The sequence below is a fragment of the Trachurus trachurus genome (genome assembly GCF_905171665.1).
Source record: "Trachurus trachurus genome assembly, chromosome: 9".
In the NCBI taxonomy this organism is placed as follows: domain Eukaryota; kingdom Metazoa; phylum Chordata; class Actinopteri; order Carangiformes; family Carangidae; genus Trachurus; species Trachurus trachurus.
This window is the reverse complement of record NC_139895.1, coordinates 18,387,495-18,414,074: the sequence shown is the minus strand read 5'-3', so window position 1 is coordinate 18,414,074 and position 26,580 is coordinate 18,387,495. Positions and strand designations below refer to the sequence as shown.

General features: G+C 39.5%; 1 protein-coding gene across 1 annotated transcript in view; it reads left to right on the top strand.

The window, feature by feature from the left end:
• ipo11 (importin 11) overlaps positions 1-26,580 on the top strand; it is a 121,005-nt gene that overhangs the window by 61,730 nt on the left and 32,695 nt on the right. The window contains exons 16-26 of the mRNA XM_083979549.1: positions 502-535; positions 757-797; positions 892-1,008; positions 2,758-2,871; positions 6,426-6,541; positions 8,514-8,590; positions 20,874-20,953; positions 21,075-21,155; positions 23,583-23,678; positions 24,098-24,211; positions 24,562-24,683. Of these exons, the coding sequence (XP_083835675.1) occupies positions 502-535; positions 757-797; positions 892-1,008; positions 2,758-2,871; positions 6,426-6,541; positions 8,514-8,590; positions 20,874-20,953; positions 21,075-21,155; positions 23,583-23,678; positions 24,098-24,211; positions 24,562-24,683 (992 nt within the window). The remainder of the gene's footprint in view (positions 1-501; positions 536-756; positions 798-891; positions 1,009-2,757; positions 2,872-6,425; positions 6,542-8,513; positions 8,591-20,873; positions 20,954-21,074; positions 21,156-23,582; positions 23,679-24,097; positions 24,212-24,561; positions 24,684-26,580) is intronic.

The following is a 26,580-nucleotide window of genomic DNA, read 5'->3' as shown; positions in this document are numbered from 1 at the left end:
ACTCACTTATCCACCCGTAGAGGCAAATGCCTTTCTCACTTTGAATCTGATGTGAAATTGTTGAGAACAAGGTTCAACTATAATTGACTTCTCAGTCCCTCACCTTTCTCTTTGCTGATTTTCTTTCTTTAACCTCCTTCCCTCCATCTCATCCTCCCCTATTGAAAAGTCCACCCCCATCAGCCTGACACTGCCAGATTACACTACTAGAGTCTATAAGACTGGAGGGAAGTGCTTCCTTTTTATAACAATAGATAGTCTGTATTTAGGAAACCTGCTGCATGCACACACACTCTGTTCAGGTATGAAAAGCCGTCTGGAGCTGCCTGACTGTTGTGGCTTCTCAGTGACTCCCAATAAAGGGAAATGTAATGATATTAATTGTGTTTGTTTGTATTGTGACGTGCGCCTTCTTCTCAACAAACTCAAGGACTTTTGGGGGTGAAACTGCAGTGTCTGCCTCCTAAAATGCTTTTATAAAAACTGTCTTTCTCCTCATAGGTGCGGATTGAGACAGCTACAACCTTGAAGCTCAATATCCTTCCCATGCTTATGATTTTTCAGATTGGGTGTGATTTTGGTAAAATGAGTTGATTATGCTTATTATGCTTGTTACTTAAGCCTTGCTGCATGTAATTACATACAAGCTTCATCAGTCATTAGATATGACGAAGCAAACAGTGTTTTCATTTGTGCTACCCAATTGCTTGTGTATCCATCCTAAGGAATTTGATTTCATCCTTAACTCCTGACCACCTGTTGATGACTTTGAGTTTCGGACAGAACAGTTCCTCCCAGTGAGTACATGTCTTATCTCTGTTTGAATGAGGTGTTGAAAATGAAATGTAAAAAAAAAAACTAACATGTAAATGTGACTATTTCTCTGTTTAGTACCTCGAGTCCATCTTTGGGCTGCTCTTCCAGTTGTTGCAGCAGGTGACAGAGTGTGACACAAAAATGCAAGTGCTCCACGTCATCTCCTGCGTCATCGAGAGAGTAAACATCCAGGTGAGATTAGAGATACCAAACCAAATGCCACCTTTGCCACCATTTCCTTTCCATAAACAGTTACAATTATGCAAAATGAACTGTAGCCACCCAAAACATGTCTTTGAAGGAGCCCTTGTGTTTGCTGGAGTGCAGAAATAATTATTTGTAAAGAATAGCACGGCACAAATTATAGTCATTGATCTGAACTTTGCAGTGGACATGTGAAGCTGTTAAAAAACATATTAACTGAGATACAAAACATTTATCACCCTGTACTAACTCCAGACCACCAAGGTAAAACAGCCATCTGTCATGAAAGATGTGTAGACGTTGATGATTTCTTGTATCCTGACACATTCCCTTTTCTGAAATCCCATTCTTGACCCTTTGTAAATCATCAGGCCTCAGGCAGCCTTTGTTCTGATGTCTGCTTTCATTAACTACGATGATGCAGTCATCCCTCTGCCACTGTAGTGCTTTTTTTGGCCGTATGGATTTTTTTCTTCTTCTTCTTTTTTTCTGTGGATCCAATAAGTCGTTCTGATCCACTTAACTGTCAGCCCTTAAAAAACTAACCTTCCTCTTGACCCCCCAGGCTCTTTTCAGATCCATTTTAAGCACCTTCCCTTAAACGATCCCCTGACTTAAATCGGTCACAGAAATGGCTTTCATCCTTGTGAGCTGTCAGTCTGGTTAAGTCTTTCCTAGTCACTGGCCCTGGCTCAACTTCTAGAGTCAGTGGAAGTCCCATTAATATTCTAACCCTTCTCACAAGGGATTTTGAACCCACGACTGGCAGCAGCTGAGACAACCATTAAAACCATGAGTGCAGCTTAAGTTGAAATGAATTTGATGACAAATATGAGATTTAGCTCCCTTTTTTCAACTGTCAGTCTAACAAATGTCATTCTAGGCTGGTTGGCCGGTCTGTCTCTCATCCTTTTTATCTTCTTCGCAAGGCAATGTGTCGTGTTTGATTTCTACTGTTCCATCTCCTTCAAGCCAGCTCCTTATAAAGGTGTAATCGAGCAAAAAATCCCAGTGTGGCGTCTGTGACTTGGTCACACAGCCGCCACAGGGAATCTAAAGGGTTAGCGCAAGTCGGCAAAACAAGATGACAGAAAACTTTTTCAAGTGTGTGATTCAGTACAATGCAGATGTCTCGGAGTTGCTTTGCTGCACAGCAACTGCGACTAAATTACAATCTGCCTTCATGTTTCCTAATTTCACAGGGGAAGGACTGGTGCCATCATTAAAAACAAAACTATAAAAACAGATTTTTTTGGAGGTTTTATGGAGCATAGGTTGAGATTAAAAAAGGTTGGGTAAAATCAACTCTGGACATGGATATCTGTTTTTTGTAATAAAAAGCACAGCAACATATTCTCAGGGGAGAGAGAGGAGTTAAATCTTCAGCTAGTTGTCACCATCACTTTATCAAAACCATTCATAATGTATATATTGTATGCACATCTACTACTTTTCCCATTCTTTTGGACAGAAAATCTCAGTAACACTTCAGAAGCACTTAGTGGTACTGAAGGACAACCTGATTAGATTTTGGTGGTCAAAGCTCAAGGCTTGATGACCTCACAGAGTGTGTTTTTGACAATGTGGACAAATGTGTGATATTTTGCCCTGAAAGAATTTCCTTGGTACAGAGTGGACGTTCACCCCAAGGACCAACTGATTAGATTTTGGCAGCTAAAGGTCAAAGGTGAAGGTCAGTGTGACATTATGATGTACTTTGCCTTCCTTCTGCTTCAGATCCGGCCATATGTAGGCTGTCTGGTTCAGTACCTGCCCCTGCTCTGGAAGCAATCTGAAGAACACAACATGCTCCGATGTGCCATACTCACTACACTCATCCATCTAGTACAGGTACGCTGCATCTTCAGCTAAAAATGTTTGTTTTAAAAAGACTGGTTTCACTTATATTTATGTCATATACACAACCATAACAATGTACCCAGTGATTGTAACCCATTTCATTCATAAGTTTAACAGCTAGTAGATTATGCAGCAGTGAATCACCTGTTGACTAGAGTAAAAAAAAAAAAAAAAAGAGTCATTGTGTCGTTATAAACAGCAATAAATAATGGCCACTTAAATAGAAATGCCATTCAGTCAGTGGCTGCAAAACACCACTGATAAATATGTTTCATTTCCTTTCATCTTTGAAGGATATACAGTGCTAAGCTTTACTTCGCTATGTTAAAAGAACACTGTTGAGCAGTTGAAGCCAGATGTTTGTCATTGGCAGTCTTTTCAAATGTTGCTTTTGACTAGAAGTTAACTTCCTGAATAAGGCGCTTTACTAAAAGCATGCTCCTATGATTTTGTTCCACAGCACAAATTTGGCTGGCTCGTTCTGCTTTTGCAGCCAGCCAGCTCTTGTCTCTCCCTGGAATTCAAATAAGCAAAACACTAACAAAAACATTTTTCTTAGAGATGCTGGTGGTTAACTTAATAAATGCTTCTTAGCAGGGCTGCACCATAAATCGTTTGAGCATCACCACAGCAATGTGCGCATGTGCAGTAGTCACATTGCAGAATGTGCGTTGCTTTCTCTTTTCTTTTAGAGCATGTTAACTTTTGTTTTGCTTCAGAAAAGCATCTCTGAACTGAATCTAAGAAGATGATAGTCAAAGATTGATGCTCCACTTCTCATAGCCTGCAGTAAGATTTGGACCCCTGCGTGACTGTCGCTAAATGACTTCATAGTTGGAGATGAAATGCTCTGTAATAGACATAGTTCCATTGAGATGTTAACAGTATATAAGCATGCACACATATGGAAAACTGCATAAGACACAGAGGGAGAACAGCTGGAGGGGCTTAGGTTAGTCAACTGTGTTGCTACATACTAATGGAAATTATAACACATGCTGTACAATATAATGCAAATGTTAAAGAAGGAATAGTAAGGTTAGTTTTCACTTCTGGGTTCGGATTGCTTCTACTGTATCCTCTTAGATTGTGCATGCAGGGAATCAACTTTTAGCTTCAGTGCTGGCCAAATTAGCCTGCTTCAAACGTCTGCCTGAAGACACTAGCTACCTGTTGCTTGTGATGCTGAGATGGGGTCGTGTCAAGTGGGAATTGAGCTTTGGTTTCTTTCTTCCACTCCCACATAGATGCAGGAGGGAACATATTTAGACCAAATTAATGTCATGCCATCAGTGAAACAATGTTGACACTTCTGAAACACTACTTTGAATTCTCTGAGCCTTCAGACAGATTAATCCTTCCAAAACAAACCCCTCACACACACACAATCAGAATCTTCTTCTCATTACCCACTCCCACATCCTCTTGCGAATGTTTTCTGTGAAAATACATAGTGGCTGAGAAAAACTCAAAGTGATGGGGTCCTTTGAAAGGGCAGGGTGTCAAATAGTGGTTAAGTTTGCATTGACAGGCAAGAGTTTGAGGGTATGTGTGAAGAAGATTGAAGTGATGTTCCAAGGGGAATGGGAATTTCAGAGGGCAGTATTCATAAACTAGGCTAAACATGTTTGCCAATGCTACAGTTTGCACTCACATGTGTCAGAATGTTTGTGCATAAAAAAAAAAGTTAATTTTGACAATTTTTTATGTATTGGTATCTGTATCTGTGCTGGCAGTTTTGCTTAAGGGTTGGTTATCCTTTGCCTTTTTATAAAACTTTGAGGTACACAAAAAAGTATGCAGTTGTGTTGGGTGATTCAGGTTTTTCCAGATGATATGATGGTCACAAATAGGGCTGCAACTAACGATTATTTTCAGTATCGATTAATCTGTCGACTTTTTAAACGATTAATCGATTAGTTAGTCAATAAAATGTTTTAAAAAATGTTGGAAAATGTCAATCAGTGTTTCTCAAACCACAAGATGACGTCCTCAAATGTCTTGTTTTGTCCACAAGCCAAAGAGATATTCAGTTTATTGTCATAAAGGAACAAAGAACCCAAAAATATTCACATTTAAGAAGCTGAAATCAGAGAATTTTGACTTTTTTTTCTTAAACTACCCAAACCGATTATTCGATTATTAAAATAGTTGACAATTAATTTAATAATCGGTTATTGTGCGATTAATCGATTCATTGTTGGAGCTCTAGTCACAAATGTGATGATTTGTTTAATTATGTTATAAATGCATATTGTCCAGATTGATAGAACCCTTTCTTCGTGGGTTGCGAGGAGGGGAGTTTGTCTGGAGCCTTCAAAGTTTAGAATCATCACCAGTGAACAAAACCTACATACCTTTGACCTGTTGGAGGAAACTGGAACTCCTTGGGGGAAAAAAACCCAGAACCCAAACGTATCAGTTTATAAACACAATGGCTAACTGTGTTCTGGGTTATATATAATATATGTATAATTTTACTTTTTGAATTACTGTTTAAATGTAGACATAAAATCAAAATTGTAAAATATAACATACCTGCTGTTTTGAAAGTTGTGTCTGTTGTATGTAGTCCACTAGATACAGCACAGCACTTGGGGTTAATTAGTAAGAAGAAAATATCATGATGATAAAACTTACCACAAAAAGGATGGAGCTCACTCTACAAATTATACATCCAGGACACAAAACACTCAATAATCATAGATTGATCCAAAAAAACCAGGGAGTGCTAATACCAGTTTCAGTTGAAGGGCTGTGTGTGTGAAGTGTGTGATTTAGTCAGATTTTGTTTAGCTTTTAAAAACCACTGAAGTCAAATTTCCCCTAGGGTTTGATGTGTTGTTTTCAGAATTTTTTTTTTTTTTTAAGTCTCCAGCTGCTGTGGTCCTACCAGCACTGTTCTTGACCGTTGTCTTCCCCAAGTAAAAACCCACATCCAGTAGTGGAGATGTCAAGATGACATACTGCTCAACCGCTCATTCCCCTTCTCCATCTCACAGCGTAGGCACACATTTATGTCCACTGAGTGTTCATGTGTTAACAAAGTGGTTGGTGTACGCGACGATTAGGAGCAATTTTTCCCAAAGGAAAATTCTGTCATTTCTTACTTAGCCCCATGTTACCTGAATAGGCCATTAAAATTTGTAAGACCCATTAATGGACAGTGACTTGTCTCCTGCAGTGAGAGCTTTGCTTTTTTCTTCACCAGATGAAGTAACCTGGCCCCCACTGTGGATAGTATAATGCACATAAAATCCCCTTTAACAACTCTTCCACTTTAATGCAAATATGTTGCAGTCAAACATATTGAAAATCACTAAAATACAAAAATAAACTGTTCCCGACACCTTGTTGTTATTGAAAGTGGGAGCAGTTGCAATGTGCTGGCTCTTCTACTTGGGACAGTGTCCTCTCACAAACTGTGTATTGCTTGGAAAGGTTTCCCTCTCCACCTCAGTGTTGTGACCAAAATGCTGGTCTGAATGCTTTGTCACATTTTTCCAAATTGGCACTGACTTCCTGTATCTTTGTATTTCTCACAGGGTCTGGGAGCAGAGAGTAAGAACCTGTATCCTTTCCTTCTTCCTGTCATCCAGCTGAGCACTGATGTTTCCCAGCCACCACATGTGTATCTGCTGGAGGATGGACTGGAGCTTTGGTATGGACAAGCTTTTACTTACAATACAAAAAACATTTATGAGTTATAGAAATAAAGACACAACTCAACCATTGGCAGACATGTTTTAAGTGCCTCATGGTCTCATTTCCTGCCTTACATTTCTGAGCACAAATCCGCTATGCATGCATACTTTTACTATAGCTGTATCTCTTTTCTCAGTCACTCAATCCACTCAGTGTGTGTTTGTCACATTAGTCATAAGCCTAATTTACTGACTCACGTCGCAAGTACATATATGGCATCCAAATGCAAACACTTCACAGATAAGCAGATGTAAGTAGGCTGACCGTGACCTCTTGTTTGAATGTGCTTTTTCACAAGCAGTCACTGCAGGTGGGTGATGAAGCTGCTGATAGTTTATGTGGCACACAATATTCTCTATATGTTATTGTTTTGACATCTTGAGAATCTGCTGCAAAATTGTATGCTCACTTTTGCACAAGCACAGCTCCTGCAAAGAGGGTTGCTTCAGTCAAATAGAATTTGCCAGAGTTACCTTTTGTTCCGCTCCATTCGTCTCTTTGCTTTATAACTCCTTCTAATCTCTTTTTTTTGTCTGTTCCTGTGGAGAGCTGCACTGTTCAACAGGCCGTGTGTGCTTGTAGCACAAAGCAACAGTCTTATGTCTCAGTCCTGTTCTTTATCCTGTCTGATAATCAGCTGTGCCCTAAATATTTGTTTGCTTTGTTTACAAAGTCAATGTCATTTCCGCTTGCTTTTATCATCTGGTTTTCCTCTCTGTCTTTCTCAGTATCTCTATATCTTGTCCTTTTTTCCTGGTCGTTTGTGTGAGTCAAATCAGTTATTCATGTCTCATACTCTTGATTAGTTGCATGTGAAATCCAACAGTCTTTCTGATCATTGGGTGTTTTCCCACATTTCAAATTTACAAACATACATTTCTTTTTTTTTGTTCAATAACAACATTACAGTCTTGCAACAGCATTGCAAGGCCAGAACATTCAGATTCAAAACACTGTACTGGACTGATTATAGATGGGGGTCATTATACAGCACTGCATAATTTGTTCATGTTTCCATGAATGGTGGACTGGTCAGCAAGGGGAAGAGGAATTACAACAGCGAGGATGTGAAAAATACACCGACTGCAATGAAAAATACACCGAGCGATGAATATGTTATCCATTTTGTCCGTCTTGCCTCTGTTAAAATAGTTTCCAGTCTCAATATGAAACTCAGTTTTTACATTTCTTTGATAATTTCAAGCCTAAGCCCTATAACAATTTATGAGTGATTGCTCTTTTTAAAGCCGCAGTCAATGGTTTTAGCTTAACCCATGTTCATAGATCTCAATGAATATGTTTTTTTGACAGTCTATTCCCTTATGAGTAGATGAGAGGGGCGAGCAGAGGCCTGGTGAGGTCATGTCACTGCCATATTTTAATATAGATGAATACAGACGATGATCCATATTTTGTGACTGATAATTTAGTGTACATTTTTTTAAACAAATTTAAATTCTGTTATACCTTACAAGACCCTGTCTGACTTTGCTCACTAAAACTTTGATAATCCAAAGTCTTTCAAAAATCAGTTTTCTATATTTAAGAATTAATTGTGGTGAACAGTCATCTCTTTGACACTGATTAATCCAGAACTTTATGTAACAGGTTTGTTTTCAGATTTGTCTTTACACTGAACACATCCCTGACATTGCTGTCTTCTGCCTCCTCCATTTCCTTTTCTCTTTTACACCCACTTCGCCATGTATTATTTTTTCCCCACCTTCACAATGCCCATTTTCCTTTCTTTCTGTCTCTGTATTTTTTCCTGCCGCATCCCTCTTCCCATTTTCTTTTGCCACCTCTCATCTATGTCTTTAACTTCCACCATTGTCTGTTTTGTTCTCTCCCTTGTGCTCTCTCTCCTCTCCTTTCTTTTTACTTCCCCCTCTGCCTGCTCTTCTCCTTCCCTCCCTCTCATCATGCAGGTTGGTGACTTTGGAGAACAGCCCAGCCGTCACGCCGGAGCTGCTCAGAATTTACCAGAATATGTCGGCTTTGTTGGGTGAGCTTGATGAAATTTCATTGTTTGTTTGTCTGTCTGGTTATGTGAGTTTGTTTTGTACTTTTGTGTCTTACTGAGTGTCAGTGTGTTTTTCATGGCATTTGCATAACACTGAAATTGAATTACTGGTATCACAATTACATAAAGAAAGATGCAACTTTTTTGCATTTTCGATATGATGTGATTAACACATGGGATGTGTTTAACACAAGCCTGTGAATATTCTCAATTGTCCAGGTCATAGTTATCTCAAGGAAATTTAAATCGAATGCAACTGGACTTGGTTATTTGTCTAGGAAGGCGTTTCACCTCTCATTCAAGAGGCTTCATCAGTTCATGTAGCATCTGACCAGGCTGGGACTGGTCCAACTATCTGGTGTGGAGACCCAGGTGTTTAACCTCTTGAGAGGGCGTTCACAAGACCGATGATGTCACTGGATCCCTTTGTGCTCCATATGCCAACGACAGTTGTTAGAGTGACAGTCGTTGGAGGAAAGTTGGGTTTCGACTTCGTTAGTGCCCTATTATGTTATAATGACAGTTGTTGGAGACACATGAGGCCATTTGTGAACAGTTGTTTTTTTTAGAAGCTAGATTGTTGAATCTCCTGGGAAGGGATGAAAGGGTAGTATTGTAAATTGGAGATATGTGGTGTCTCAGACCTCCTCCTCTGTTGAGGGATGGTTTCTCTACACACAAGGCGTACATAGCATGAATAGCAAGGTCAAATTATGGCTGTGTAAAAGAAATATGTGTTTGACTCTGTGTGTGGTTCAGAAAAGACGCACAAAAATAATTTTGCATCAATACAATGTGTGAGATGGAATAGAAGCTGCATTGGCTTAAAGAACAGACCATTGGTAAATGATCAAATACTCTGAAATCACAGAGAACCTGAGAGAATGAGGACAGAAAGTTGATGCAATCCACAGACATGGACTTCATTTTCATAGCTATATCACTTTGGGTGCTATTGTAGCTTGTAAAGATCACAGCTGTGGATTTGCAGTAGCCTCCAGGCATTAGCGCCACTTCTTTGGGTCTGCAGGCAGCTGTGAGTGGTGGCAGATTGGATAGAACTGGCTGGATGATTTATCACAGGCCTGGAGCATTGGGACACCTCACTTGCAACAGTGTAGAGGAGAATGTGTGTGGCCTTTAGTGTGATGAGGAACGGTATTGATTTGAAGCTCCTGCACGTAACGAGTGAGTCAGACTAATATGAACACTAGTGTAGCCTTATTGGCTTAGTGGAGCGTTTGATCATTTATATTGTAGATGGGGATCCATAGGACACAGGAGAGCAAAGGACTCAGGAAGACTGTCACGGATGGAAGACACAGAGGAGGAATGAATTAGAGAGAATCAAGAAAGGGAAGCGATTGGTGAAACATAAGAAGGAGGTGGTGGGTGAAAAGGAATGAAGAAGAAGTGATGGCAGGAAAGTTAATGAAGAAAAGGTTATACAATGGAGGTATGCTCGGAGGAGCTTGGACATGGATGAATGGAAAGATACGATTTTTGCTCTTATCTAGTGCTGAACAAAAAAAGGTAAATGAAGGCGGTGAACCAAAGCAGAAAAGGGGAAGCTTTCTTTTCTTGTGTTTTACAAAGCAGTGCAACTAGCCGTTTTAAATTTTAGTTCACTCACAGACGATTACTCCAAACAACTACTGCAGTCAGGAAACTTAACACAGAGCTGTGTAAAATCCCAGAATAGGCAGGCGTAAAAGAAGCACTGAACTTTAGGTTTAATGTATGTGGCAAGGTGTTTCGCACTTTGAATCCACAACAGCAATGTTGAGACATCTTATGAACCATGATAACCATAAAAAAAGCAGATGGTATGTAATGAATTCCAGAGGTTGCACACTGGGACTGAGAGAAAGTCGGTGCTGATTGCCTCTGCATGACTGATGAGGATCTGTCAAGTAATTAGTGGCCACTGATCAGCTGCCATGTTAACCGGTCTAAGCTGCTTTAATGATGGATTGAAGGAGGGAAGTGAAATTGTTAAGAGGGTTTAATATTGAAGAGCAGAGAAAGTGGGTGGACGGATGAAGGGAAATGAAAGTTGGCAATACACAGACAGAAATTGTGATGTAGGGTTAAAGGTTGACAGATGGAGATGGAGATGGAGATAGAAGCAGAGCATCCAGGGTGGAAAGACACATAGAAAAGATGAGTTCAGATGAAGGTTGTATGGCTATTCAATAATAACAAAGATTTTGATAGGTGCTTGGAGGTTCACATGCATTCACCATCTGGTTACAGATGTGGGTTAAAATTTGATTTTTGTCATTGTAATATGTGTATATATAGTATGTGTATAATTTGACAACCCTTATATTCTGTGATTTATTTTGGTGATCAAACAATATTTACAAGAACAAGAACAAAATAATTAACAGTTCACTCTCCCCAAACCTGGCAACATTTTCCACTATGTTTCATCTTGGTTGACAAACTTATTGGTAATATATGCCAATCTTGTGACTTGTTGTTATTATTATCATTTTCTGCATTTACTACCAAGAGTTCTTACCTTTTTCAATATTCCGTTCAGTCGGGATGAGTGCTGCTTTTCTCTGACTATGATGGACACATTAAAGCAAAGAAAAGGAAAAAGAGCTGTCACACCTCTCCAGATACAAGCTAACAGCACCCCCCTAGAGTACGAGATGGAAAATCCACTGTGGATTAAATATGAGGTATTTTGTCCCCTGTCCCAGCCATTTTGCTTTAATGTGCAAGTCACATACTGTATGTATATTCATGAGAAAAAAGTGAACTCAGTTCAAGCATTTCCCTGCAGTCCCTTCCAGTACTTAAATATATAACACTATGTACACACACATCAATACGCGCTGATGCTACACTTACATCATGCATATTTACTGTAATAGTGCTTGTCAATGTGTACTTCTACTTCTGTTTAAAAGTTGAGTTTCAGAGTTCATCCCCAGTCTCCCAAACAGAAGTTGGTAAAACAATCTGAACACAGGATCCATTTAATAGATGCTCTGGAGCTTTTGATCACCTTTGAACCAATCTGAGATTGTCTTCTCAGCAGCTGTTTCCAGCATCAAGAATGATCATTGAACCTCTGTGAATACAAGTTCAGACTATCTCTTATCTCCACTTGAATGAACCTAAACCTTTGTTCTCCTCTCCAGAGAAACTCTGTCAGAATGCGGTGACATCCTTTTCTTTTTGACTGTTGCTCTTTATTACTATTACCCCATATTTTAACATAATCCTTCTTCCAAAAGTGGTTTCTGAAGTAACACAGTCCACAAGTTTCTAAAATTACAACCACTTGTCGGCACTCCATGTACCCTCATTAATTCTGTGTGTGTGTGTTTTTTTTTTTTCTCAAGGTTGCATTAGCACATTTAAAGCACATTAATTGCATTATATGTAATTAGGGTGCCAGCATAAGTCTTAGAGGGAAAATTTAAAGCACTTATGATGAAGGATGATGCCTCTGGTTTGGGGCTTTTGTCCTTTTTAACATTGTGAAACAGAAAATAAGTCAAAGAAAATATTCCATCCAACATCCAACACAGTGATGAAAATTCTCATTGTGGAAATTAAGATTTTCAACTTTTTTTTTTGTTAGTCTTTTTTGTCACATTTTGGTCAGTCCTCATCTTTGGCAGGTTTTCTCCAGAACATCCGGTGGTTCATTTATTTAGTCCGTGGAGAGCAGTGGAGGGATGTGGGCCATTTAGAGAGTCTGGCTTGACATGATGTTGCAGCTTGCCAGGTATGTGGCCTGGCCTGCCTGATAAAGAGCCTTGCTCCATCATTGCTAAACTGGAGCAACAAATTCCCTAATTAGAATGTCAAGAGCCCCGCAATTGGCTAAATTTTGAGACTACGCTCTGTATCACTGTCACCACTCTCTGAACTAGGACAAATTTCAGCTGTGCGTGGAGCTCCGGCCAGTGATGATGGAGAGTAAGCATGGAAGTTTTGTTGGCATGTTCTTGTTCTTTGTAGGCATATGATTGAAGCATGCCTCTTTACTTTACTTTGCCATCTAGAAACCCAACAAGTTGCTACAGTGCTTCAATCTGAAACAGATGGAGTGAATAATGACTTTTACAGCAAAGAACAGCAACAGTTGGATAATATCAGAAAACATGGCATGTTCTGAAGTATTCCTTTGCCACAGGAAATTAGGAATAAGTTCTGTCTCTACCACCGTAATATAGCAAATTATTACAGTCATCATCTCTTGATTATTTTTTTCAATACAATCTGCTGATTAAGTATAACCTATAAAGTTCAGACAAGTCCTCAATGTCTTCAAATACTTTGTCTTGCATGACCGAGAGTCCACATTTCAAAGATAATTAGTTTAGACTGACATGACAGAAAAAAGTCTACAAATCTTGAGATTTAAGAAGCAGTTTTGTGGAATTCATGCTTGGTAAAAGACTAGATAATTAGCGTAATAGCTGGTGATTAATTTCCACCTAATTATTTCTGAACTAATAGTCGTCTCGCCATTTTAAGGCAAATGAATTAGAACAAACTGTTGCAATGTGCTCTTACTAAATTAGCTTTAATAACGGAATAAAATTGTGAAGTGCAAAACATTACTTGATGATCATCTGATTAGTTAACTGTTACTGGTGCAGCCAAATATGTCAGATAGGGATGCACATTTTGAATTTACTGTACCAACGCTCATTAACCGATTATTAACCGATAAGATTAAAACACTCTTTTGAGTGTCTGTGACTATTCTTGTGCCGATCAGCAACCCGATTCCTATTGTAGATCAAGCGGGCAATCAACGATGTTTTTGTTATGTTTTTTTTTTGACGAGCAAACACACACACATGTGCTGCAACAGCTGAGCAGCACCACATCCACTGTGCTATGACAGCTAGATCGTCCAATGTTGAACTGTTTTTATACAAAGTGCAGCCAAACACCAGGCTGAAGGGAGAGGAACAGCAGAGCTCCTCTGACAGCTCGTCTGTGGAGCTGCAGGTGAACTGGCTGGAGACCACAGCGCTGTCCTTTTTTTTTTTTTTTTTTTTTTTGGAGCACTGTTGTTTCAGGTGATGCACATCTATGTCTGTGTAGGCTACATTTGTTGTCTGACCTTCCTTCAAGGGGACTGCGCTGCCTAACTGGCACATACAGTACTGTCAGTCCTTCTATGTAACTTTTTGCTGTGAAAAGGCACATGTTAGTCTGCACGTGTTGACATGCCCCCATGAGTTGACGACATGAGGAGCTAATAAAAAATAAAAAAAACAATAGTATTAAATGGTCAAAGTTACTGTTATCGGTTTACAGTTAAACAGTTATTGTGTGCATCCCTACTGTCAGACCATTCCTATCAGATCAATGATACTTTATTGAGGGATGTTTCAGCCTCATCTGCTGCAGCTCAGTGAGGAATTCACTTACATTCCTCAGAACTTCACTGCCTGGCTAATGTGCTCCATGGATCAATGTAGACATCCCCATCAGAGAACAGCCCTTTTATTACAGACGTTTCAATGTGAAGGAATGATTTTGATTACAGCTCTTGCAGATATTGGCCATATATGCCTATACATAGTCACAGTTGATAGCACCGGTATTAATATGCAGCAGTTTATTTGTGTATTCATGTTTTTTTGTCATGGTTCAAAGTTTGATAATCATGATTATTCCCCTTTAAGCTGCAAAATCTCAAGTGAGATGTCTAAAATTTTTCATGGATATTCTGCTTTCTCACTTTTGCTATCATCTCACACACATCTTGCAGTGAAGTTGATTTTTGCCAACTAATTGAATTCCTTGCTGAGCTTTTCTCACTTCTATAAAGTGCCATTACCCAAGAATTACTCACCCCAGCACTAACGGGAGTTACTTGTAACTAATCTTACAGAGGCTCCTGTTGGTTGTGTTGTTTTTCATGTTGTCCTTTGTGTACAGTAAAACTGGGGATGTAAGCTGTCTCTAGGGCTGCAACAGTACTTTTGTCCTCCTCAGAAAGCAATGTGGCAAGCTATCAACACTGTAAAATGATTCTACTCATCTCTCGAGTTTTCAGCTTTTCTTGCTTTTCAGATGTTAAATAAAACAGAAATAAAAGTTGGTCAGTTTTTTTCATTTAGTTTCATTTAAACATTTTATGACTGTTTCACCTCCAACATCGGGCTTTAGTAGACGGCTGCCTTGAAAGACATTGTCAACCCCATCACGTACTGCCAAGCAAAAATTGGGTTGGGCGTCGACCAAAATTTTAGCAGTGTCCCCAGCAACCATTAGAGGCACTTCAGGGGCCGTTATCACAGTCAGATGTGAGGCTAATTTTCCTGTTAATGTTGATAACTAAAGCAGATTTTGCAGTATATGCCCAGGGCTATGAAGGATGTACTGACTAAAGCTTAATCAGTGCTTTAGCAGCTGTTTCTGTAACTATTTGATTATAGCAAACGACTGTCTGTGTATGTGTGTGTGAGTGTGGGGGGAGTGATTGTATCCTCTCTTGTTGTGGTTTTGTGAAAATTTAATCGACTTAACAGTAGTGATTTGGCTTAGTTTTAGAATAATATTCACATGCATATTTTAATATTGTGTCCATAGATTTTGATGTGCATGGGGGAAAAATATTAGAATTAATTTTAATATACTTTAGCCCCATCCATAAAAATCTCTTTGAGTGTCTATTTCCATTAAAAAAAAAACATTTGTAATTTGTGGAAATGAGCAGGGAGTTTCAATACATTCCAGTAACCGCTATTTTGTCAACCTGTTTGTATGGGGATACTTTGGGTGCATTCAGTTTATTTGCAATAGCAAGGGATGGAGCAGAGAGGGGTGTGGGTATCTTATCGCTGTCCAGGGCTCAGTGCTCTGAGCTGCCTGACCTACCTTCAGCCCAGAATGAGAATTCCCCTCCATCAATTGAATATATGAATACTTGTACCTCTCCCTCTTCTTATATTGATATTCACACAAAACTGTCCTTCAGAGGATATTGCTAAAGTATGTGTGGCAGCTTATCAGCAAGGCAAATAATGACAGTGGTTCAGGTGGTGGTAACATTACGGAGGAGCAGATCAGAAAATGGTCAAAATCATGTTTTTACCTCCCTTTTTGCCTCTGTAATAAAAGCCTGTAACGCATGTGTAACTTAACTCGCAGATAGAAGATTAAGTAGCTATGTGAGTGTGGCGTGTAATCATATTGCCTTGCTCAGATGTGATAAAATGGTTGACAACATTTCCACAAGCACATAGCAGAGAGCAGTGTGTTCTCTGATCTACAATATTTAGATGTTAAATATCAGAACAGAGCTACACATTTGACTTTTAATGGCTCTTTAATACAGACTAATTATGAATCACAGATTGTTGATACCAAAGGTTAGGTATATCAGTGACTACAATGTAGTATTCCCAAATGCTTGTTTAACAAACCTTACACTGCTGTGTTGTACTGTTTGTTCTAGTTGAGACACCACTCAGAACAACAGCTAGCACTCTATGGTCTGCAGCTTGTCCCTGTAGCATGGTAAACCCTTAACTTGTTAGCTCTATGGAATCTGTACTCATGTTCATGGCATTTTAGGAATTTCTATGTTTAATCTTGGAAGAATTGTCAAATGTCTTTGTGTGCAGATTGGGGTCCTTGCTACACATAAATCAGCTTGTAGTTTTTACACATGGTTTGGCTAAAGGTCATGGTCAGGATAAAAGCCCACAACATCAATTGTAAAGGGAAAAAATAGAAACACAGGTGAAAAATGAAATAAAATACAATAAAATGCATGTAAAAGGCATTGAAATCTTGAAAAACTCAGGTAGGAGGAATCAAGTGAACACAGAAGACTCACTAAACTAGGGCAGCAGCAGCCCTGTAGCACACAAGGAGGTATAGCACTGACATTGCCAACTGAGACACACCAATGAACCAAAATAATAGTTATTTATTTCGCTTAAGCTTCTAAACAGTTTTGTTCTCTTAGGAAATATCTGTGGTAGTAAAGTCATATTTTCCTTTCAGAGCTACTGGAGCTGGTGTAGTATAGTAACAAACAGCTGATCTCAGCTACTCCAGCCACTATAGTCTGACTTTTTTTTATTTTTAAACCAGGGTTATTTATCTCAAGCTTACTCTTGGCATCTCAGCTGAAAGCAATAGGAGTTGCTCTGACACATGGCGGTCACAGCAGATACTCAGCAAAGTATGAGGCTCATGTTAATTTTATTGACATTATACAATTATACATGCACACACTGTCATGTGCACCCTGAATGATAGGCACACAGAGGGGCCAGTTGACAGCTACAGGAACAGTAAACCTGTTCAATCATGGGATAGCTGCTGAGAGAGTTGTACAACATAGAACACTACCACTGCCATTATTAGATTTGGTATCATGGTTCAAGAAAATTGCAGTCACTCACTTGCTCTTTCTTCAACAACATCTACAGTATGTTCATCAGGATCCATTACACTGTCTGCAGGCACGAGGATGAACAATGATCATTCATTCACCTGCACTGCAGCGTTGCGGACCTGTCGTGTTCTCCTTTGTCCAATGAATCTGTGTGTCCTTGTTCACCCACTGTTAAGCAATCTGTTGCTTTAGTCTTATAGGAAAATGAATGGCCTGCCCTGTCTATTTAAAAGCATTTGCCTCTTCTAATCAGGCTCTACTTGTTCAACTTCACAATGAGAGTATTAACAGCAGCATCACTTGTATTGCTCAACATTTTATGTCTTTTTGACGTTCTTGACCATCAGTCTTTGTTGTTTCTGCTTACTCGTGTCGTGCTGTCTGTTTTAAGCGTGATTTTGCTCCATACTGTGTTTGTAGTGTTGAATATTCAGGTTGGCTGATGTGCTGACTAAATAGGCCCCTGGAATACATTGTGTACCTGAGCTGATAACAGATGGCAGCATACATTATCTTCATTACCTCACTGTGTCCGACAGATGGCTAGAGAAAACATATTGCATACATCATCAACATTAATTTCACCTGTATAAACCAGCATGGTCAGACTGGACCTTTATTATTTCTAAGACTACGGCTTTTTTTTTTTTTTGCTATAAGAATGACTGTAGACAATCAAATTGTACTAAAATGTTATGCATAATCAGATTTTCTGAATTTTAACCCTGCATTTAATGTGTAATGTTAACCATATGCCAATATGTATATACATTTACTATATCTTACCCTTTTGGAAGTGACTTCTATAGTAGATGTTACGATAAGTTAGGCTGTCAACTTATGTTAAGTAGATAATTAGTCAAAGTGTTTGAGTCAGCTACCCTGTCAGTTTGTGTTGCTCTCAAACCTTTCATGTAGTTAGTGTGTGGGTCGAATTGCATGCAGGTGTGAGTGTGTTTGTTCCTCACTGCCCATCTTTCTGAGTAACCATCTTTCTACCTCACCTCTCATCTGCATGTTTTTGTGTGTCTGTCTGTATTTATGGGGTGTTGAGGTCTGTTGCCCTGCCATCTTACATTGTTGTGAAGCCTTTTATCTTACTGTGTATGTTAGCTGTAGTGTATAATTAGGGATTATTTATTTAGCACACCCCCTCCCCTTGCCCTGCTATTTTCTTTGGTCCTCCTCACCTCCCAATTCTCAACTGCAAGGGATACTGTTGATTGTATGTTGGTCTGATTGCACTATTAAGAAAAAATTAAACGTTTTGCCATTTTCAGTAATTGTATTGTTAACTCTAAGGTTGTTGCTGTGTCCCATAGCAAAAGGGATTTTTTAAAATGGTAACAGACAACAGAAGTGCAAAGGGAGGAGATTCATCGTTGCCTTGAGTAATCACCAAGCAAACTCTATTCCTCCCAAGAGGGGAGTATAAAGACTTGCCATTACACACAGCTTTCATCCGGTGAGTCAGGCTAAGAGGCCATTAACAGGCAGAGTAACCATACTACATTGGCTTTGGACTTCAGTACTTACAGATAGAAAGTCAATTCTCTCTCTGCACATCTAATAAGCGATGTGTTTGTAATGTTACTTTGACGGCCATTTGATTTCTCTTCCTTAAGCTATTAGCCTCATGGTCAACTTTCTGTGTGTGAGATATTTTCCAGGTTATACTTGCTGAGTTTCTTTAGTCCATAGCTCCTCTTTTATGACAAGATATTCTAGCTCCTTTTGTTGCTCTTTTACAGCAGCTATTGCCTGTGCTGTAATTGTGACTGTTGTGACTTTTTTAAAATCCTGTATGAATGTGGCCTTATGCACTGAACCTCTTTGCTCCTGCTGGTGTTAAATGGAAAATAACCCACACTGTTAGTGTAGTCTGTAACAAATGCATTGCATATACAGTAAATCTACATATATATCCCGTGCTGATCTGTGAGTCTTCACCGAGTCTGTGTTAATATTATGAACACGGACAGCAAAGGTTGGATGAACATCGGTGACAAAGTAGAAAATATTTAATGCTGAGATAATGATGTTTCACAGGCAACAGCATGCTTAATAATTTAGATTCAGCTCTTGTTAAAAATCCTCCCAACCTCTCTCATTAATGCTGGCAGATAAGCGGCCACTTGATCTTTCTTGTTGGCATACAAAGCTGTTGTTGCAGTGTTCAGTGTTCAGTTGTCGCATCTCGGACGTCTTAAACTGAGCGGTTGAAAAACAGCTCGGCCTGCCCTGCAGGTCTTTTTGCAAATCACCACATTTACTCAGTTTTGTGTTATATTTTGTCTTTCAGCATTTAAAAGCACAACCACATACATTCAAATACGTGTTTTGATAAAACATCACAAGTAGCTGATACAGTTTGTGTCCTTGATGCCTTTTTCATGGACATGACAACCTATCTCCTGTTTAAGGCGCTGTAGAATGCTGGCATAGTCGACACATCAAGTGGGCTTAGTATTTCACCTTGACATCTTAAAGGGATAGTTCAACATTTTTGAAAATTGGCCCATCGCCATGATCCCCCTAGTAATAGCAGTAGGTTCGTTACCTTTAATTGTTGGTCCAAGCTGCTTTTAGATCGGGGGAGAAGAATACCGAGCGGCGCAGCTACACTACGGAGGCTAATGGAATTTCTTGGTTTTGCTCATCAAACTCAGCAAATACACAACCAAAAAACTCAAAAACGCTGTGGTGGACAAGTTGTGACCTGCACATTCACCACGCTATGAGATAATAGCGGAAAGTTGCGAGATGGAGTTGTTTTAGAGGCAAAGTCGGACTTTACACTCTAGAGGGCTGCTCGGCGGAGTGATTTCAAAAGCGCCTGTTTACTGCAGATACGTCCGTATACTACGGCACTGGCTGAGGTGCGCACACTGTGTCCCTCCGACCAGTGGTTCACTGAAGAAAGTAGTTCTGAGTATTTGCTTCACTTCTCTTAACTTTCCGCTATTATCTCATAGCGTGGTAAATGTGCAGGTCACAACTTGTCCACCACAGCGTTTTTGAGTTTTTTGGTTGTGTATTTGCTGAGTTTGATGAGCAAAACCAAGAAATTCCATTAGCCTCTGTAGTGTAGCTGCGCCGCTCGGTATTCTTCTCCCCCGATCTAAAAGCAGCTTGGACCAACAATTAAAGGTAACGAACCTACTGCTATTACTAGGGGGATCATGGCGATGGGCCAATTTTCAAAAATGTTTAGTTTAGTTTAATAAGTTTATTTGTATCAGGGACAATGTACAAAATAACATTAGTCTCGAAATGAGACGAGATGCCTTGTACCGGATTTAGCTTACTAGCTACTTTCCATCCGTAGTCCCTGGGCAGTTGAACTATCCCTTTAAAAACCTGCACCGTCTTTTTCTCCTGGAATATGTTTTTGTCTTTGAATTCTTTCAATTTTTCAGGTGCCTCATTGTCAAGGCTTAGTTTGTTCTGCACTAATATTGAAGATCAATGAGAAAACTTCTGTTATAAAATCTCCTCCCGATGGACTTCTTCTTTATTTATTTTTGTTTGTCTGTGTTTGTTTTGTTTTTTCAAAGCTTTGGGTCACACTGGGAAATGAGTAATGCTCATCATTTCTAAACAGGTGCTGTAAAGAGTGAGTACTTCCTGAAAAAAAATGAACCATTACTCTAAGTGAACAAAGCTTGTAAGACTATCCATCCATTATGGAAGACAGTCCCAATGTGTCAGACCAGTAAAGAATCTTGTCCAGCTGGATAATTTCTCTATATTTAAGTGCCTTTTTCCTCCCTCTTTAGCTTCTCCTTCTGCTCCTTGTTCCATCAATCAATTAAACCCTTCAGTCCAGTTTGGTAAAGTGTAATGTCTGATGCTCTATTTCAGAGTTGAGCTCCGAGAACCTGCGTACCTGCTTTCAGATTATTAATGCCTACATGTACCTGTCTGCCACAGACTTCCTGCAGGTGAGACACTCAAACATGTTGCGTATGAAATGAATTATTTAAACATAAAGGGAGTAAGATGCCAATGCATATGAATCATGTACAGTTTGACTTCAATATGTATGAATTTGTGTCTTTCCAGAGCTATGCAGAATCACTGTGTCGATCATTCTGTGATTTGCTGAAAGACATCACAAATGAGGGACAGGTCCAAGTGCTCAAGGTACTGTCACTTCCTACCTCACGCACTTACACACAACTTTATTGCCTTTGTTTATCCTTTTACTCCTCTAAGTGGTCATCTCTTGTTTTGCCTTCATATGCTCCCCCACAGTGTTTGTTTGTTGTGGCTGTGTGGTAGGATGCACTGGAAGTGGCATGAAATGCTGTATACACAGAGGCACACAAACATGTACACAGTGCTGCTCATGAATTGACTCCAGATCTCAATGCAAGAGGAGCCTTGACATTTTTACAGCTAATAAATTATTTGAGTTATGTGCCAATGTGTTGTCTCTGGCCAGCTACAGTATATCACAGTATATCAAAAATTATAGTCTTAAGCGATTGGCTAACAAGGGTGTTAACTGAACAATAAAATTAACTTAAAATTCATCAAATGATAACTGTATGAATACTGATATCAGTGCACTGAAACAACACAGCATGGTCATGCTCTGCATGTTTGATTGTTGTTTCGTTAGGCGTTATACATTATGGGTTGAAATGAGTGGGACCCTTGTTTCTAAATTGTCATTTCTCTTATCTTGGTGTAATCCCTCATTTATGCTTGCAGTGTATGTGTGTACATGTCAGTGCACATGTATGCCTCAGCATTTGACGTCTTCACAGACGGGGGTATATTGATGCAGAGTAGCCATGAAACCAAAGAGCTTTAGCTTAGTAAAGCACATCTGGCCACTGCTAATCCTTTGTTCAGAGGGGAGAAGAGCCAGTAGACAATAAACCCTGTCAGCCTACACAACATGAACGCACTGTAGCTCACTGCATATTGTCACACTCAGAACAGAGGGATCAGAGTAATCAGTGCATGTTTAAAAAAAAGTTCATAGCAGAGGCAGTAGTGAGCATCTCGGTGTCTCTGGGCTTCAGGCTTTGTCCCTAACCTTTGAGTTAAATATTCTCATTTGAGCTTTTAATTTGCCAAAATGTCATTTGTAACGTTAGCAATTGTGTGGTCTGGATTTACAATGTGTTCTAATCCGAAACTTAATAAGGATGGAAAGATCATTTTACCGTCTTTTAAGAAAAGAGAAGTTGTTGAATGTACATTGTCTAATACAGCTTTGTATGGTATTTTTCTGAACAATGGCTCAAGCACATATGTTACTGAACATCATCTCATCTCCAAAATAGTTTCAGCTAGTATGTAGGACTGTTGCGTTGGATTGCTTTAAATCTAACAAAGTATACAGTAGCATATGTAGTGACAGCCAAGTGCATGTCCACATACAGTACTGTATGTACACAGAGATGCATGTCACACTGCTTCTTCACTGAAGCTTTTTCTCATTTATTCTCTTTAATCATATTGTGGCTTTGGTTTTGGCTTATGGGGCCAGCCTTGTGATCGGCATGCCCCTGGCTGACTGGCTGATTGACTGAGTGATGGCTTTGCTGTCAACTGCTCAGTGGAACAGTCTGCTGAGCTGCTCTGGTTTTCAGGGAGGCTAAGCTCTATTACAGAAAATAAACCACTTTCATTACAGGTATCATTACTACTAAAGGAAGAAGAGGAATAACTTAAACATAAGGCACTAAGCAAAGAGAGGAGCAGAATGGGATGGGGAGAGAAAAGTAATTGCTAACAAGACTAGGTACTAAATGCCTTGACCATCTAATAGAAACTAAACTATTGTTGACCTCAGATGGGGGCTTTGTAAATGCTATAATTGTCCGTCTAGAGGGAGATGTTTCAGTGGCTCATAGGGTAGAGCATTGATCATTAAGGTTTTTAGTCCTTGACCTCTTGGCGCATGTTCTGTGCTCTATGGCTTTTGCTGTGTGTCATTCCCTTTCTCTCTCCCTGAACTAGTCCATCCTTCGCTCCCACTATGACTGTAATAAAGGTAAAAGCCTAAAAAAAACGTACAAAAGGAAAGATAGCCCGTGCCTTTGAGTTTTTTTTCTCCAAGTGATCATTCTTACAGTAAATACAGCCAAAATGACAGCTCAGTCAGATGTCAGATGCCATCGCAGTTGAAAATCAAAACTTGAGTGCAGGTTGTCCAGCCATAAACTGTTGGATTTGACCTAGTCTCTTGTTTGGTGCCAGACTTAAACTTTTGATTTTGAAATTCAAGTATCTCCTTTTTTAGCTTTATTCCCAAGGAGAACACCTTCATTCAAAATCTATGCAGCTTACCTTGTATGGCACAGACTGTAGGTCAGACCCTCAATTAAAAGGAGGATTTTCCGCCCTCTTTTATTATCTCTCTAAAAAGAACCTCTCACTAAATCTTTTTGCCTCTGTGTGCCTCCCACACTCACTCATATCGTTCTTTGTTTGACCCTTACCTGGAAAATTTTCTCTATGCATTATTCTTGCTTTTCCCCCCTTGCTGCTGGTCCTTACTTCCCTCTCTGGAGTTGTGCCCCTCATCCTCTGTCCCTCTGTGTCTCTCTGCAGGTGGTAGAGATTGCGCTAAAGGTTAGCCCCATTCTGGGAGCCCACATGTTCCAGCCCCTGCTGCCAGCTGTCTTCAGAGGTATTGTGGACGGCGAGGTAAGTCTTACCTCTTACATTTTTGCACAGATTTGGCAAGGTAGAACAGGACTATAAAGACGTATTATATTACCAGTGGTGCATTTTTACCCCTCCTTTACTGAATGTTTAAATATTTTACTTTGTTAAAGGCTTCCTTAAAACAAGATTGTTCCTACTCCTGTATGTTCTTTCAGTGTGTCCTTTCCTGTCACGTAAAATTAATAGTTGGACAGCCCATAACGTGGCATTTATCGATCAATTCAGCTAAAGGTCATAGTTTGTCTTTCCGGGATACTGCTGTGTCAGTTAGCCTATCATTTTTTTCCTCATCATGCTCAATGACCTGTGCTTTATGTAGAAGCATTCATGCGTGAGTATGTTTCTGTATCCTTGTGTGATATATGTGTATTCATGATGCATGTGTTTATGTTGCACAGAGATATCCTGTGGTGATGTCCACCTACCTAGGAATCATGGGCCGTGTCCTGCTGCAGAACTCGAGTTTCTTCTCCTCTTTGCTCACTCAAATGGCCTCCGAGTGCAGCCAGGAGGTGAGGCCCAGTGTCTAACCTTCATTTCTGTCTTCTCAGCACAGTGTCTTTGAATGTCTGAGAGAAACATAACTGCAAAGTGCCTGTTAAAAGGGAATCATTCTGAACGAGGCTGAAAGTAATGAGCCAAGGAATTGCAAATGGTAACATTTTCAAGCACTAAAGTTTAGAGTCACCCCTCTTCACTGTGAAACTATGGCACTGTTGTATTTGTGACCCAGAGCAAAAATAATTTGGGTTACTTCGACACTGCTGCCTTAATCTAAGGAAATGAAAGGCTGTCTCTCCATCATGACAAAGGCATTTTTCTTGTCCATCTCTGTTCTTTCAACCTTCTCTCCTTTCATCAGGTGGACCAGTTGTTGGGCAGTGTGATTGAGATGTGGGTTGACCGCATGGACAACATCACTCAGCCTGAGAGGAGGAAGCTGTCGTCACTGGCTCTGCTTTCCCTTCTACCATCTGACAACAGGTGAGAATTATTTATCATTCATTCATGTGCAGATGGGGCTTTGAGCTCGAGGAAAAGGAGGGCACATAAGGGCACAAAAGAGGAATGTGAAGAGACACATGACAAATTATTCATGTATTTGTTGTTTTGCTTTATAGACCATAGCTGGTGGGTTTAACCTTCTCTGAGTTTTGTCTAGATGGATAGTTTGTGTCACTAACAACAGTGTCACAACAGAAAATATTAGTAATAATTAAATGTTTAAGAAACACAACAGATCCACTTTTGCCCTGTGTGTTGAAGTGAATGTGTGTGGGACCACAAGTCTTGACCAGTACTAGTTGAATTATAGAGGATTATGATACCAAGAGGCAAAACCATCTGGGCAAAAATCTCTTGTCACACCAACAGAGAAGCAAACATGCCAAACAGAAGACAAGCTAACTGAGATCAAACATTTGGATGCTGTCAAAGTTTTTAAGGAGAGGGCTCCTTTTCCCTAGAGATTCAGAGAATCACGATGCAGCACTCAGCAGTGCTATAATGTAGGTTAAATCCAAGCTTGGTAGTAACTGTGGTGTAAACTGTAAATCCTGTGAATTTTCACAGGATGATGGTAGTGTATAGATAAAACCTGGCGTGTCTTTACTAAGCTATACAATCAAATAACTTAAGCTCAAATTTAGTTTAAGATGCAGAAAATATTCTTTTCTTGAATGTATCATTACATGTTGGCTGTTATCTACACCTAAATGTGACAGGTGTTCAGGGAGGCAAAGTACCAAACATTACAAAAAAGAAATGTTTTTCCTTTGCCATCAAAGTAGGTTTCTCATTTCATTTTCCAAGTGGGACTTCTCTTGAAGTGGTTCAAAGGAATCACTGTGGGCTTTAATGATAAAACTTTAGTTATGATGTCCTATCTGACTGAATAGTGGTGCACGGCTTTATCAAGATTTTGGGAAGCGCAAGTATTCTATAACCCAGATATGGTAATCATACTGGAGATGTAGGCATGAAATCCTTTGTTACACCCCCGTCCTTAGCCTGGAACAATTGATTGATTATGACAGCTCTGGTTGGTAAGTTCTGCATGACAAATCAACATCCTCACATATTATCATTACTAAAATTAGAGGAGGTTCATATCTTCAAATATCATCCATCTATCAGTTGACTCACCTTATCTACGCAGGGTCTGTGCATTCTCGATAAATAGTAAGGAAAAAGGTGACGGTGACAAAGTTTGTTTTGTTCTTACCCAACACAAATTAGGTTTTACCAGCATCAGACAGAAGATAAAGGCTTGTTAGAGAACAGCCTAAATAAATGGGGTGCCTGATGAGTCTGGCCTCTCAAAATCTATCAGCATTTACAAACTTTATTTATTAGTTGTTATTTTCACTTTCACGTCTATGGTTGGGTTAAATATTTTAGCAGTCAGGATCAAATAGTTACAGCAATGTTTCTGAATCATCCAACAGATCATTCCTTGTTTCTAAGACTGTCCCTTGCAGTGAGTGGTTGATTTTGATCACTGTTGGCAACCATGTTTGCATCAAAGATACACATACTGGACAGGGCAAGTCGTATTTTGATCTGATTCTCATGGCCTAGAGATGATCTCGTTACTGGACACTGGAAGGTCTCACGTATGTTTTTTGCTTAAGGATTATGATTTGTGTGTATTGTAAAGTATGATGTAGTTTTTTGTTGCTTTATTTTTGTTTTGTCTTTCTTTACCATCTTGTTTTTAAATGTATGCCTTAAATGTACTGCTCTAATGTGGAGCTCAGTAAGCCTAGTGGTGCCTTAGAGCAAAGCTAATGGGAATCCTTGCAAATAAATAAATAAACAAAAGAGGCCGCTTTCTGGGATGACAGATTAACTGCACTTGCTCTATGCTTAAATGTTGATA